We start from the raw sequence: 16,076 nt of genomic DNA, 5'->3' as shown, positions 1-16,076 counted from the left end.
GGGACTCCTCAGCCTCTAGGGTCAACCTGTCCTTCCTGGGTCTGTGACCCAGATGGAAGTTGGGACAGGTGTGTCACTGCACTCAGGCCCCACCTTGTTCTGCCCTCCTCTGGGGCCATGAAGCCAAGATCTTGACTCTTAAGTCTTGAAAACTGCCCTGGACCAAACTTGAGCTTTAGGGGGCTGGTTTTCTGGCTTTTTTCATCTTACTTTGCAGGAATAATAATGTGGATAGATTTCCTGCTTCATCCCTAGACCAGGTCAGGGGAACAGTACCTTTCTGCCATGTATTTTATGATTTACATGGACTTTATGAAGCTCTTCTTTGCTAGTAGCACCACTAGGCTTCCGTTGAGGAGGCAGCCTCAAGAGAGCACATAGTGGCTCATGGTTACTGGCTGCATCATAGAGACTGGCTCCTAAGGGTCCACAGGACTCTTCTTCCACAGAAGTGAATGTTCTGCAGACTTCATGTGGCAGGGTTAACATTCTGGGCAAGAGACAGACGTCAGTGACCAGATAGATTTGGCCCATGCACAATTGACAGTTAAAAGAGATGGTCATCCTGCAGATACCCTCAGGCCTATGCCACTGTGTTGTGTTCAGCTCCTGTAGGGGAGTGTAGGTTGCTGCAGCTCCCAGTCTCATCTAACAGCATCTTTTTGTTAGATCATCTGGAGAAGCTGGAGTTAAACCTGTTCATGTAGCCAGAAGCTTGGGTCCATGCTCCACTGTCATACGTTTATAAATCAGAATTCAACTCTATTCTGGAGGCCACAGTTTTGGTCACACAATTGGCTTTGAGCTCCTTCCAAGTGCAGATGTTTCTTTCAGTGTGGAGGGACAACCCATGTGTTGCGGCTCAGCTGGTCACCTGACGGGCACTACCTGGTATCTGCCCACGCCATGAACAACTCTGGCCCCACTGCCCAGATCATTGAACGGGAGGGCTGGAAGACCAACATGGACTTTGTCGGGCACCGGAAAGCTGTGACTGTTGTTGTGAGTGTTCTTAGCCTCAGCTGGGAGGTGCCTTGCCTCAAGGCTGGGTCACATGTGGGACTGAGGTGGTGGGCTCTGAGAATCAGCACATGCCACATCCTTGTTTCATTTTAAATACTTATGTTTCACAGTTTTTAAAGTGATTTTTCAAAACAATATATATTCACATGTTTTAATGAGTATCACCAAAATCAATCTGTGACTGGGAGCATTGTAGCTCCACACTAGTCTTTTTACACGTTTGGGTCAGGTCCTGGTGCTCTGTCATGGTGATCCTGACAAGTGCCTCTTCACTAGTCGTGCTCGGGAGCACAGGTGCAGTCCATGTGCCTGCTGAGCACGTGTGCCTGCACCCCAGCCCTGGCAGTCGTAGCTGTGAGGTCATACTATGGATCACCTGAGTCTGGAGCTGCCCCACCCAATCTGACATTGAGGGTAAAGGGAGCCAACAGATAGGGGCTACTATTAATGAGGATTTTCTCAGCACTGAGCAGCCAAAACAAGGGAAATAAGTTGGTAGGCTAGGGTTGATTAAAGTGAAGGATCATCCAGGACCCTGATCTCAGTTTTTTGCATTCCTTAAAATGGGCTTATCCTTACCATTGTGTAAATTAATGATAAACATTATATATTGTGATTTAAAATATTTATAACTTTTCTACAAATAAAATATTACTTCTTTAATTTTTTTTATTTTGGTACCCATGTAGGACTTTCTTCAAAGCCAGGTTCTTGTTACTAAAATGTTTGAAAATCACCGCTTTGGATTAGCACAGTGCTTCCACATGACTGTCAAGTGGTCCTCACAGTCACTGTAAGAGTGGCTTTGTGAGATCATGGTACTGAGTCTTCTGAGCCACCCAGGGTAGCCAAGACTCAAGCCCAGGATGCACACCTCCAGGTCCTGTGTTTCTGGTCTCTGTGTACCTGGCCATTTTTGCTTACCCTCTGGGATTAGAACCCCTGTGGGCCAGGCCAGCTGACACCAGGCTCCTGGGAGCCACCCTTCCTCCTCAGTTGTCCTGGCGTGGGGATTCCAGCTCTGACTCTAGAGTTCCCACGCCTTTCAGTCCAGGAACATGGTAGGGAGGTCTGTGTGCTTCCAACTTACCAAAAGTGGCACCCAGGTTACACTGAGGATAAACCCCAGAGTGCATTTTAGCCTGACATAGCCATCATCCTGGCCAAGTGAGATCATGCAGGGCTGATCAGTATCTGCTAGTTTTGACTCTGAGCAACTACAGTGAAAGGGATGGGATTAATGGAATAGACACCTGACAGTCCCATTGATCTCTGTCAGGACGTTGTCCCTAAAGCCAGGTCCTAGAACTGGCCTTGCCCAGACCATGAGGAATTCAGAGAGCAAGTCTCAGTAGCTCCCATGCCATCAACCTGGCTGCAAGCCCAGAAATGGAGAGTTGGTAGAGCCAACTTCAAATCCTTATCTCACCACTTACTCATTGGTAACTTGGCCCACGTTTCCTGACCTCTCTGAGACTCCATTTCATCCTCAGCAAAATGACTCCTGGGTAGTTAGGAAGATGAAATAAAATATGCCAAGTGTCTGGGACTGGGAGAATGTCAGTGTGGTTTGCCACTAACAGGCTGTTTCTAATACTGGGCGTGGGGTTTGTGCTTGAGGTTTGATTTATTGTTTTAACATTTGTTATTTGGCTTTAGAAATTCAACCCAAAAATCTTCAAAAAGAAGCAGAAGAATGGGAGTTCTGCAAAGCCCAGCTGCCCATATTGCTGCTGTGCTGTTGGCAGCAAGGACCGTTCTCTCTCTGTCTGGGTGAGCCCCCCTTCCCCCCATTTCCCCAAATCCCCCATCAAGAGCTTTTGTGGCTCCTGCAGGGCGAAGGAGAAGGAACTACTGAACAAGGCAGAGGAGTGAAGGATGGAGAGACTCCCCTACCACCCCCTCTACTTTCAGTGGTGCTCAGTGTGTGTTTCCACCCTGTATCTGGGGTCAGGCCCTCTCATTACCCCTGGAGGAAGGAAGTGCTGAAGACTAGACTTGGGGCCAGCTAGGAGAGGCCACCCTGAGTCCCAGTCAGACCAACTCTTATGTCCAGACTCAGGGAACACCTTCAGTTGGCATGCTGTGTTTGCTTCCTTTTAGAAAACCTTTGTATCCATATATAATCTACAGCAAATATATTCACCTGAAGTATACAGCTCAGTGCGTTATCATACATGTTTACACCAGTGTAACCACCACCCCAGAACCCCTCATCCCTGCCCAGTCAAGACCCCACTTCCCAACACTCCTTGGCCAAGCCAGCCACTCCCGTGATGTCTGTCACATTGATGAGTTGTACAGTGTTTGCTTTTTTGTGTCTTGCATTGCTTTCACTTGGCATAATATTGTTGAGATTCGTGTGTGTTGTTACATTTAACATTAGCATTTAGCTAATTTCGCATTAATTTATTCCTAACTAATTATCAGGTTCCCCATAAGCAGAGTGTACTTGTAGTTGTAAACTTGAAGATTATCCTCTGGCTGTATTTATTATAATTCTTTGTCACAGAGAAATTGATGGCACTGTGTACACTGATTTTTTTTTTCCAGCCCCGCATTCATATGACGTTTCAGAACCTGAATCCCAGTGCCATCGTAGGCAGTTCTAGGCATATTCTTCCGGGGCTCCTTCTGACCTAGTGCTTTTGTGCATTTGTGGTGCTTTACCCAAAACATCACTGATCATGTACTCATTTTCTTAGAATGCTGAGCCAGATGTTCCATAAAGGTTCCAGATTTCTGAGTGGTCTGTAGACACATTTTTGGGAGGAGAGACAGGGCTATTTTTTTTCTAGAAGTGGAAATAGAGTAAGGGCAAGATGCTTTTTCAGCTAGCTCAGACTCCCTTTCCTCAGGACTAGGGTGGCCACAGCAACTCTCCCCCTATAGAAGCAGCATCTGATGGGAGCCATACAGAAGGTGTTCCCTCCCACCCACCACACTGTGGCCCCAGGACCTTCTCGGCAGGGTGGCCAGACACTAGCATGTAAGCTGTAGGAACATGAAGATGACACATAGCCCAACCTTTGAATGACTAGATATAAGTATGCACGTGGTGAATGTTGTACAGTCATCAAAGACAGGTTTTCACAGGGTGTTTAATGACATAATGTATAAATGAAAAAGTAGTCTTGTACCAAAGAATAAAAGATTTGCACAAGATAGGCCAAAAGAAGATAACTCATCCAAGCGTTAATAGTGGTTAACTTTGGATCTGGATTCAGGGCAACTTAAACCATTTTTGGTGTTTCTGGACTATCTGCACACACTTTGTAGAATGAGCCCATGTGATGTATGTAACCAGTTATACCCAGCTTTGCTTACATATGCCCCAGAACTCCTTGGGCCCAGAGGAGATGTATTGGCTTCTCTCTGAGCTGTTTTCATGTCCTGGGCACTACTTTTGCTCCCTCATCTTCTGCCCAGGCCTTGGCACCCCATCTCTTGCTTGTAGACCATGCTAAAATGTGTATTTTGTCAGGTTTTGATTTCCACAGATTTGGATCTTGCTGGTTGCTATTTGAATAGAATCAAATATGCCTTGTATGTCAACAAAAACTCAAACCAAGCTTCTAGGGCTGTTAGTATTAACAGTCTAGTTAGTCTGTAACAGTTAGTATTAACTGCACGAAAAGCAGTTTTTGTTCATTTTTTTTGCTGCTTCTTTCCTTCCAGCTCACATGTCTGAAACGGCCTTTGGTTGTCATCCATGAGCTGTTCGACAAATCCATCATGGATATTTCCTGGTAAGATGGATTCTTATTCCAGTGCACAGGCTAGAAAAAGAAAAGCCACGCATAGGAACATGAGGCCTTCTGGATGTGATTAGGGGTCAGGCACCCAGGGCCATCCTCCCTCCCCAGGTGTGGCAGTCACAGCACATGATTCAGAAAAGGGCGGCCTGCCGTTGGAAGAGTGTCAGCTGCTGTGCTGCTTGCTTTGTTAGCATTTGCCCCTGGAAAATACTTCCTCAGGCAAACTGACATTTGGGGAAAAAAGCGTGCTATGATCCTGGTTTCACTTCACTCTGTCATTGCATGAACTAGATTAGCATAAGTGTGGAGACACATTTTCTGGTGCTCAATGACCTCATTTAGATATATATTACCTCATGTTTTTTTTTTTAAATAGGTTCAAAAATATGGGGTTGCCTGGGTGGCCCAGTCGGTTAAGCATCTGACTTTGGCTCAGGTCATGATCTCATAGTTCATGGGTTTGAGCCCTGTGTCGGGCTCTATGCTGACAGCTAGCTCAGAGCCTGAAACCTGTCTTTGGATTCTGTGTCTCCCTCTTTCTCTAACCCTCCCTGCTCACCCTGTCTCTCTCTCTCTCAAAAATAAATAAAACATTAAACAAGTTTTTTTCAAAGTAAGATGTCTTTAAAACATTTTTTTAATTAATAAATTAAAATAGGTTCAAAAATAAAAGTTAAATTCTTACAAAATACATGGTGAGAGATACTTTGTACATGTGCATAGAACTAAAGGGCACCAGAACCTTCTGCAGCGTGATTGTCTCCCCTGCCCCTCCCCTACCAAGGAATGCTGTAGAAGGGAATGAGCGGTTTCTGGCATCTGCGAAGAACCCTGCATGCTACCCTCCCAGTTCAGCCTTGGAGGTATGGATAAGTCCCCACAGGCATTTGCTCCCAGACTGCTAATAGCCATCGTTTTCCAGGACTCTGAATGGGCTGGGCATCTTGGTGTGCTCCATGGATGGCTCTGTGGCGTTTCTTGATTTCTCCCAGGATGAGCTTGGAGACCCCCTGAGCGAGGAGGAGAAGGTAGGAGAACAGTACACCTCCAGCTGGTGGCCCTTGCTCTTGAGCCAAAGAAATGGCCACCACAACTCTGAGAGGCCCCTTTGATTGGACCCTCCCCTTAGGACATACACAGACACTGTTTCTTAAAGTATTCTTGGGTATTTGTGTCTTACAGATTGTAATCTTTATTTTTTTTACAAAATAGATCAAAGATTAGGCTCTCATTCATATCAGAAATCAGTTCTGTAACTAAGAATAAAACAACTTTGGGCATCTTTTCTTGAGGTGGTAATTAGCCACATACTGGGAGGTTTTCACCATGGGAAATAGCAAGAGTGACTCCTAAATGTCCCTCTCATCACTTTCCCCGTTTTCTCATATGGATATAGTTGCCACAGAGCAGTAACATTGGTCATTTCTTAGCACTTGCTGCATGCCAGACTCTGGGTCATGTATTTTGCATGTATTATTTCACTTGAATTCTATAAAACCCTTCATGACAAGGCTCATTCATTCATTTTATCAACAAGTTAACTAAGCCTCAGAAAATAGTGTGGCTCTTTGCCAACACCATACATGACCCTTAGGTATGAGAACAGAACCATGGGCAAGACCCGTAGGCTTCTTCCTCTTTGTGCTCTCTGCCCAGGACAGGGTGACCCATGTGCCCTTCTTCAAGGACTTTGGGAAAGGCCCTGCTCTATGGACCATAGATATTGAAGGCAGACATTTCTATAGATGGCCTCTGCCACCACTCAATGGAATGTATTTGTTTATCTGAAAGAAGCCTTGTGAAAGCCCAGAGCAGGTGGGCGGCTCTCCCCTTCAAGCTGCAATTACTGGTAGAGGCTCCCTCATAAGCTACTTTGTGGACGTCCTACTATGAAGTAAATCCCTTGGGCATAGGGGTTTGCCTTGATGACAGCACCCCTGTGCTGGCCTGGCACCCCAGGAGTCACTTGTCAGTGAAGAGATGAGTGTCTCAGTGGCCTCAGGTCTTCCTACCTTGTCACTGTTTTCAGGTATCCTGGGATCTCTGTGTGCTCCCCTCTCCCTTGAAGACTCCAGTGAGTGGGGGGATGGTGAGGAGGGACTACAAAATAATGCCATCTAACTTACCTTTTCCCAAGTGGCAGGCAGGGATCCCAGGTTTGAGAAACACATATGTCGAACTCTGATTCTGCCTCCAGATTCCACGGGAGGGATTGAGGTCAGAGGGGACAGGTAGCAAAGAAGGAAGTTCCCAGCCACACAAAGCACACCAGGCCCTGCAGAAACAAGTCCCAAGGCATGACCTCCCTCAGCCCAGCATCCTCTGCTATAAGGCCTATGTCCTGCTGGCTCCATGTTGGTCATTAGCACATCGTTGTGAGTCTGCTCCTCATAACACCAGTCACTGTAATGTGCTGGGATGCTATTCCTGCCAACATGGGGTCCTGTCTGGCTTCTTGTGGCATTGAATTAGTGAAACCTAGGAAGGTGAAGGGAGAGACCCTGCTCAGAAGGGTCAGGACATGTTGGGTAACAGGAGAGACAGAGAAAGGTTTCTCCAGGTTTGCTGTGCCAGTCCTTCCGTTATTCTGAGACACTGTTAGCAGCTCCATGGCAACTTCCATTCACATGGAACTAATGATGGCAAATAATGTGTGAAGAGGCTCTGAACTTCAGCATCTGATTCCCAAAAAGTGTCCTTAGAGTGATTTAAGAACCTTAAATTAGTAATTTGAATGTCTGAATTGCAGTTCAGCAACTGTTTATTGCCATTCATTCTGTACCAGATGATGCATGTAGTAGGTGTTTGGTCAGTTACTCATTCACTTTCATCCCCAGCTCTAGATACATAAGAGCCTCTGAACATCTAGAGAGGGTGTAAAACTTCTCCAGAGTCATCTAGTCAGTCATAGGCAGGAAAGGGTGGGACATGAAGTCAAGCTGGTACCCAAGGCCATGGGACCATTGCCCAACACCCTTTCTGCCCTCAGAACCAAGAGAGTCAACACTCAGCTCGCCCACTAGTGGACACTAGCCACCACTTGGCTGCTCACAGCTGGTCTGTTGCACTTCTCTCTGCTTCCCCTAGAGCCGCATTCACCAGTCTACCTATGGCAAGAGCTTGGCCATCATGACTGAGGCCCAGCTCTCCACAGCCGTCATCGAGAACCCAGAGATGCTCAAATACCAGCGCAGGCAGCAACAACAGCAGCTGGACCAGAAGAGTGCCTCGGCCAGAGAGACAAGTTCAGCTACCTCAGTTGCTGGTGTTGTCAATGGGGAGAGTCTAGAAGACATTAGGAAGGTGAGGGCTCATCCCCATAGCCCTGAGGGCATGGGTACACACCCAGTGACAGAGCAGGATGAACAAGTGGTCTGAACAGAGCACAGGTGCAAGTGGTAGGTAAGCAGGTGTATGCTGTGCCTAGAACAGGACCCAGGGGTAAGCCAGCTTGGGGCTAAGGCACTTTATCAATAGCCTGTTTGTCTCAAGGAGTTTTAGAGGATATCATCTCTTATAGGAGCTTCCAAACCTCATTTCTAAAGCCTTTCTAGGAAATTTTATTTACTGAGAACAGTGGGTGTCAGGTACTGTCCTTCAGAGATAACCTGTGGGTACCCCCTTCTTCCTGTGGAAGCCCATGTCTTGCTGGAGGGAGAGGGCGGAGATGGGGCAGAAACAGGGCAGGGAACATCAGAATCACCTGGGGAGTTTAAATGATCTTTAGGAGCTATACATGGCGACAGAGCTGTGGTTTCTACACAGTGTGTGACTGGGAACCTCTCATTTTATGACTCTTCAATGGAAGAAATGACTCCGATGAAAGAAGATTTGCAAATCACAACTTTATAGAGAGTGGCTCACGGGTGCAGGTTTCATTCGTTTGTGCCCCATGGCTGCTGGTTGGAAGTGGCACATGCTGACTGCCCAGGAAAACTGGCCAGGCCTGCAGTGCTGGTGATAGAGAGCAAGGTGCTGGAGCCCATGCAACTGGGAGCTTTCTGTCCTTGCTGCTTTACTATACAGGAAGTTGAACATACACCCTGACAAAAATGCTTGCTCAGTGGCTAAGTTTAGTTGTACCAGAAGGCCATAGAAAAGGAAGTTAAAATTCATTTCCTTAGAAGTCTTACTCTTTTTTACATGTGGAGGTGCTTGGCAGAAGCTTTTCCATTCATATATGTAACTCTATTTTGCCAGAATCTTTTGAAGAAACAAGTTGAGACTCGGACGGCAGATGGTCGCAGAAGAATCACACCTCTCTGCATAGCACAGCTGGACACCGGGTACTTGTTCACTGATCAAGCTTTCTGTGGCTTTATCTGTGGAGTTCTTCTTCTCTCCTTTCACCAGTTAGCACTTTCATAATCAGGGTCTTCACAGGCTCTTGGGTTGATCTGACCCCTAGAATCTGGAAATGAGGAGGTAGAACCCAGCTTCCCACCAGCCTCAAAACCATGTGCTTCCTACAAAGCCCTTATGCACATTTGATTCATGCAGAAGGTGGGCTGGGAGGAGCCTGTGACAGGCAGGAAGGCAAGGGTGCCTTCACAGGGCTTGTGTGTCTACATGACAAGCCCTGCTTCATTGTTGGTGGGGCATTGAAGACACCAGGAGAGAAATTGGAACTTTTGTGTGTGTGTTTCATTTTGCTCTTATATACTCATTGTTGAGTAGTAAAAACCCAAAGGATATAAACATTACCCATACTCTAGTCTCTCAAATATAACTACTGTTAACATTTTGGTATCTGTATCTCCAGTTCTTTTATCCACACTTGTTCCTGTATCTTGAACTTGAATCCATTTTAATAAATAGTCCTCTGAAGCATTGACTTGCTGATTGTCCAGGTTCCCAGGCTATGAATGCACCATGATTTACTTGACCAGCCCCTTAACTGTAGACTTGCAGTTTGTGTCCAGTGTTTTGTGATTGTAAATTAATCTTTGAGCACACCCATGACTGTTATCACAGGATACTTCCCAGAAGTGGAATTACTGGAAAGAAAGTAGGGCTTTGAGGCACATTTCCCTGACGGGGCAAAGTAGAGGGCAAGTGGACTCAGTCACCATTTGCTATTGTCTCAAGGTCTGTAGTCAGGCTTGCTTTGGTATCCGTTCTTCTCCACAAAACAATCCATGTTGATTGAAAGGATGATAAGGCTCTATGTGAAAGAAATAGAACCCCACTGTTAAGATGATTCATTCAGGTTTTACACTTATTCAGCCAACCTGCTCAGGGCACCACACACAGTAGTCCTCTGCATTTGCAGTTCATCCATAAGCTATTCTAAATCTTCCTTGAAGTCTGAAGAGACCTTCTGTCATATTATGTGCTGACCTGACTTCCTCATTTTAGGGGTTGTGGGCCCTGGAGGACAGACACCTGACCAGATGGAGCCAAGTCTCCTGACTCCTCCCAGAGAGTGGTTTTCCTTTGATCAAGCTTTTTCCCATTGTTAACGTACCAGTAGGTAAAGCCAGATGCTTATATTTTGTTAGGACTAAATGAGACAGGTACATGTGACTGTGCATTAAACACTGTGAAAGACTTGTGGGAGTGAGGGTTGTGGAGGTGGTAGTGATGGTGCCTCTTGTCTTCCAAGCATCCTTATCAGGCCCTACCTGATGAGGAGATAGAGTTGGTACTGGCTTTCCACCTGGCCTTAAACCAGCTTTCTGCCACAGGGCACATAGTTCTGGTACCAGAACTTGATTCTTTTGGTTTTAAAGGCTTTTTTGCCCTTTTGATTCCCATGTTAAAACAAGTAGCAAAGGATAGGTAATGATTAGCTTAGCTGATCAAGAAGAAAAAAAGGCACAAATATTTTAAGTAGAAATAACCACAGATAAAGAATAAAAGGACAAAAGACTGCTTTACTGAATTTTGTGTAAATAAGATTGAAAGCAGACAATTTTGAGGAAAATAAAATTATCAAAAATGAAGAAAATTTATACAAATGATTTATTATAGAAGAAATAGAGGATGCTGTCCCAGAACTAACCCACCAAAAGCCACTGGACTAAGAAGGTTTTCCAGAGAAATTCTAAGAAAGTTTCATTCTAATAATTAGAGGAACATATCATTCTAAAAACATTGAAAATACTCTAGTGCATAGAAAAAGAAGGAAAACTTGCAAAACCTTTTTTTTAACTGAACACAGTATTTAAATTTAAAAAACATGCAAAAGTGAAACATAATAAATTCCTGATCAATCTCCTTTCTGAACTCCAATGCAAAAATGCTAAATAAAATAAAGAGAAACTTGCAGTGTGTTAAAATGTTAATACGCTATGACCAAGTAAGATTTATTTCAGGAAAGCAAAGTGGTTCAAATTTGGGGAAACTTAATTTGCTTCTGCATATCAAAAGATCAAAAGAAATAAATATATGGTCATCTCCATAGATCCGTAAGAGACATTTTTATTAAATTCAACATTGTTCTGATTTAAAACTTAGTTAAATAGATGGGTACTTCTTTAACTTGATAAAAACTACCTTATTTTAAAGTAAATTCAAAAACTAAACATCTGTCTACTCTGGTAGCTATAATTTAACATTTGTCCTGGAAGTCATAGCTCATACAGTTAGTCAAGAGAAAGAATAAATTGGAAAGAAGGTGGTAAGATGTATCTGTATTTAAAAGATGGTGTGATCTACAAGAGAATCAACTGGGAAAACTGCCATAGATAATAAAAGAAGACAATAAAGTGACTGGATACAATCAACAGTGAGATCCGAATAGCAGCAACTACTTTTAGAAGATCACTTTCACAAATGCAATACCTAGAGTGTAACAAGAAATGTAGAAGATCTTTATGAGGAAGAATTAAAAATCCTACTGAGAGACCTAAAAGAAAATTCAAAGAAATAACTAGAAATACACATCCATTTCTTCCCTAGGATGATTCAACGTCATAAAGATGATAGATCTCTCTCAACATCAGCCTATACAAATACCAACGGGAGTTTTCAGAATCAGTGGTTCAAAACTTATGTGGAAAAATAAGTAGGATTAGCTGAAACATTTCTGAAAAAGAAAATCAGGGAAGACTAGCTCCACCAGAAATTAAAACTTATAAACTATAACAAAATGGGTACTGACTGACATATGAATAGACAAGAGTGCTACAATACAATAGAAAACCCAAAAGTAAGCCCAAATATCTGTGGGAATTTATGTAGCATTTTGTATCAGTGATGAAACATCAGCTAATCTGATAAATGAGAGTCAGAACTATTTACCTGTAGAATCAAGGTTAGATCCCTACCTCATCACTTAAAATTAGATACATTCCAAACAGATTTTTTTAAAACTTTTTTGTTGTTTAAAATTTTAGAAGATTCCCTAAAAGAATATTTTTATGATCTATGGCACAACATTTAGTCCACACAAAAATAACATTTTTGGGGCAAGGAAAATTTGCTGTAAAAGAGTCAAAACACAGCATCGTGGGGACACCTGGCTGGCTCAGGTGGAAGAGCATGTGGCCCTTGGGGTTGGGAGTTCAAGCCCCCTGTTGGGAATAGAGATTAGTTAAAATCTTTAACAAAAACAAAACAAAACAAACCCAGCATCCTGGGGAAAATACTTCCTGCTCGTATAAGGAGTTTATTAGATATGTAAATAGGTCTTGCAATCAATAATAAAGACAAGTAACCAGATAGAACAATAAATAAAAGAATATAAACCGTTCACCAAAAAAGTAAAGCAGATGTTTCCACATGAAAAATTTTCAATCTCATATCAAAGTAATTGCAAATTATTATAACTATAGTAAGGTACCATTTTGCATCAGATTGTGAAGTATCAAGAAATTAGGTAGAACTGTTGGTGAGGGTTTGGGAAAGTAAGCATTCTCCTACACAGCTGAAATTTAAACCTCCAAGGAAGGCACTTTAGAACTTATTTATCAAAACTCATCAATGTACATTCTATCTGCTGCTGAAATTCCACTTCTAGGAATTTATCCCATGTAATACGTGAAATAACTGTTGTACTGATGATTCTGACAGGGTGCATCTTTGAGCAGCTACTGTGCATCCTAAGTGTGTACTACACTAACCACGTTAGTCCCAGCCTTGGGAGGGTTCTGTCACTTTCTTGTTTTGTAGATAGGAACCTGAAGCACAGAGTGGTTGAAGTGCCCAAGGTCCCAGAGCTTGTGCATGGCAAACGAGTGAAACCTGGCCTGGTTGTCCCAGGAACGTTAGCCTTAACACTGCAGTATCTTGCCTCCTATGACAGCAATGTCTGTTACAGAAAAAGCTGGGAGGCAACCCTGGCATTCCACAGGAGAGGCTCCTTAGGTAAATTATGGTATATCCATACAGCCCATAATGAAAGAGAGTCCTGTTCTGTGTGCTGCATTTCATGACTTCTGAGACACGTCTGCACATTTTAATATCTCTGAGATTAGGGGACTTATAATCAGGGGCTTCCAACAATTACATTTGGTAGTACTCTCTTCTTTGTTTGTAGCACATAAAGTACCATAAGAGGTTCATCTTAGATTCAATTATACATAGTGTATGACATAATTTATTTTTCTTTTTACTTTTCTGTGACTTTGCACATTTTCTTCCATGAAAATATTTCACCTTTGGACCCAGAAAAAAATCACTTCGAACATAGAAAGTACTTGATGTGTCTGATTTCCCAGGCTGATTTTTGTTCTTGACAACAGGGACTTCTCCACGGCATTCTTTAACAGCATCCCACTCTCGGGCTCCCTGGCGGGTACCATGCTCTCCTCTCATAACAATCCACAGCTACTGCCACTCGACTCCAGTACCCCCAACTCCTTTGGCACCTCGAAACCCTCCACAGAGCCTGTGGCGACAGCTGGTGCCAGGCCGGCTGGTGATACTGTCAGTAAGGACAGGTGAGTGGGCATGCCAAGGCTTGCTCCTGTCCATGGGGAAATTGGACATAGTTCCACTGACACTTCGTGGCTCCTTCAATAAACAAAAGAAATAGGTGCTTGGTTTTTGATGAGGGCCTGCTTGGGAGGGAGACCTTGTTCAGGTGAGTCTCTGATATACAGGGCAATGAGGAGTTCACCTCCTGGGGCAAGATGCAGTCCCAAGATGCACTCCCAAGATGCACTCCTCACTCCTAAGGATCCGAACCAGCCAGGGATGCATTGCCTGCCACAGAGCCAACCCCACCTTCCAGCAGTTCTATGTTGGAAGTGGCTTAGGCCCCCACTGCATGGTTGAGATCGTCTTAAGTAGGGTATCTAGAGAAGGACAGAGAGCTCCAGATCTGTGAGACATTTTAACAGTTGGCCTTGCAGGCCTGGGAGAGGAGAAGGAAACTCCAGGATACCTGCCAGGTATCTGGTGTGGGGTCCAGGTGGGTGGTGTGGTCAGTAGGAGGTCCAGTGGCTTTGGGACTCAGCATGTGTGATTGTGCTTGGGCATGAGGGGAAGCTTACAGGCTCATCCCTAGGCCTCTTCTCTGTGGAGAAGACAAGGACTATGGGATGAGCACTTGGAGGAGAATATGAAGATTGCAATTGCCAACATGAGATGAGAAGAGCTGCTCAGGCCACAATGTGTTTGCCTGAACATGAAGGCCAGGAATAGATCGTGGCTTCAGGACCCTGGCGGGGACTTTTCTCATTAGACCATTAGTCAAAGCAGGAAGAGCTGCTTTGGTTTGGAGTGGTTTGGGTTGGAGATGTTGTATTCAGGTTGTGGAGGTAGGGCTGTATGGTGAGGAAGAAAAGGTTTTAAGAGCCACTTTCTAGGCCCCATGCCACCCCTAGAATCTCTCAGAACAATACAGTCGGGCAAATGTGAGTGCATTTGCTCATGACCTTCTTAGCCAAACTTTCTGCTTTTTACAGATGAAAATGTTGAAGAAATAGGAGTAATAGATTACATCTTGAAATTTTATTTGTAGAAGTTTGATATTTGTGGCCTTTTTTTTTTTTGGCTCCACGTAACACAAATTTAGAACTCCCAAATGCTTGATGGATTGTACTTGACATACTTTCCCGTCTTCTTATTCCCCACCCCCAGTGTGAATGCTACCTCTACTCCTGCTGCATCGTCACCCTCCGTGTTAACAACCCCGTCCAAGATCGAACCCATGAAAGCATTTGACTCCCGATTCACGGAGCGGTCCAAAGCCACGCCAGGTGCTCCTGCCTTGACCAGTGTGACTCCGACAACCATGGAAAGGTAGGTGGTGGCTCTATGGACCCCTGAGAGACTGGGAAGGATACAGTATCAGCCAGTAGTGCAGCATCCACTTTCCACCAATCCGCCTGCCTTCCCATGCAGGAGCACACTCTGGTCCCTCTGGACTCAGGAGCCCCAAGGTCCAAGGAGAAAGGAGCAGGTTTTCCAAGTGGGAAGATGGTTGGAAGAAGCCATGGGGAGTACAGAACAGTTATAGAGGACATCAAGGGCAACTATACCACAGGTGCTGGTCAGTGCAGAGGCTATGTGGAGTTCAAGGTCATTGTTTGAATGGAGCCGAGTTTACCCAAAAGAGGAATGGGAAATTGGGTGGGGAAATAGAAGGCTCTGATACTGTTGTACCATGGAAGTAATGGCCTGCTCAAACACTGGCCAGGTGTTTGGGAGCTGAGATAAAAATGATAGAGAACAGGTCTTTATGCAATTATATAAGCTCCTGAGGTCTTACAAGCTCTGTGCCACTCGCCCCATTCTCTGGATCTCCCTTTACACACAGCAACCAAGCCATATGGGAGGTAGCCTATTTCTTGGAATTACAGTCCTCCTGAGGTGTCTAGAGCAAGTGTGTTTGTTGGCACAGAGCTTTTCTGATTTCTGGGGAGTGTGTCCCCAGCTCCATGACCACGAGTCTGCCACAACACAGAGCTCATTGCATAGCCCAGTGAGGTAGGGGCTGGGGGAGTTAGAAGTGGGCTGGACCAGCTTCCTACAGAGGTGCCAAGGTCTTAGGTGATGTCCTCTTGAGGCTGCACCTCACCTTGACACGACGGGCTCTGCAGCCCTGGGCAGATGCACCCTAGCCTTTGCCACTATCAGCTAAATGCAAGGACATTTATCACAGACTCTTGCAGTAACCACACAACCAGCAGGTGCTCAACAAAGCATTTGTGATAAGACCTGACTTTGAGGTAGGCTATGTCTTGGAGCTAAAGCTGTAGTATACTGTCTCTAGGACTTGACTCATGTTCTCAAAATTGCTTGTCTAATCAGAATTTGTTCTCCTTGGAGAACAGCCTCTGGAAACCAGCATGGGAGGACTCTCAGGTCCTGTCAGTACTGCACCCATGACCTTGGTGCAGGACG

General features: G+C 44.7%; 1 protein-coding gene across 3 annotated transcripts in view; it reads left to right on the top strand.

The window, feature by feature from the left end:
* The window catches only part of LOC115277748 (protein HIRA), a 94,727-nt gene that overhangs the window by 32,644 nt on the left and 46,007 nt on the right, over positions 1–16,076 (top strand). For all 3 annotated transcript variants that reach the window (XM_029922084.1, XM_029922085.1, XM_029922086.1), the window contains 8 exons: positions 835–1,002; positions 2,683–2,796; positions 4,702–4,772; positions 5,704–5,809; positions 7,869–8,084; positions 8,982–9,067; positions 13,469–13,666; positions 14,811–14,972. In XM_029922084.1, the coding sequence (XP_029777944.1) occupies positions 835–1,002; positions 2,683–2,796; positions 4,702–4,772; positions 5,704–5,809; positions 7,869–8,084; positions 8,982–9,067; positions 13,469–13,666; positions 14,811–14,972 (1,121 nt within the window). The remainder of the gene's footprint in view (positions 1–834; positions 1,003–2,682; positions 2,797–4,701; positions 4,773–5,703; positions 5,810–7,868; positions 8,085–8,981; positions 9,068–13,468; positions 13,667–14,810; positions 14,973–16,076) is intronic.

The sequence above is a fragment of the Suricata suricatta genome, chromosome 14 (assembly GCF_006229205.1).
Source record: "Suricata suricatta isolate VVHF042 chromosome 14, meerkat_22Aug2017_6uvM2_HiC, whole genome shotgun sequence".
Lineage (NCBI taxonomy): Eukaryota > Metazoa > Chordata > Mammalia > Carnivora > Herpestidae > Suricata > Suricata suricatta.
This window is presented reverse-complemented; position numbering and strand designations above follow the sequence as displayed.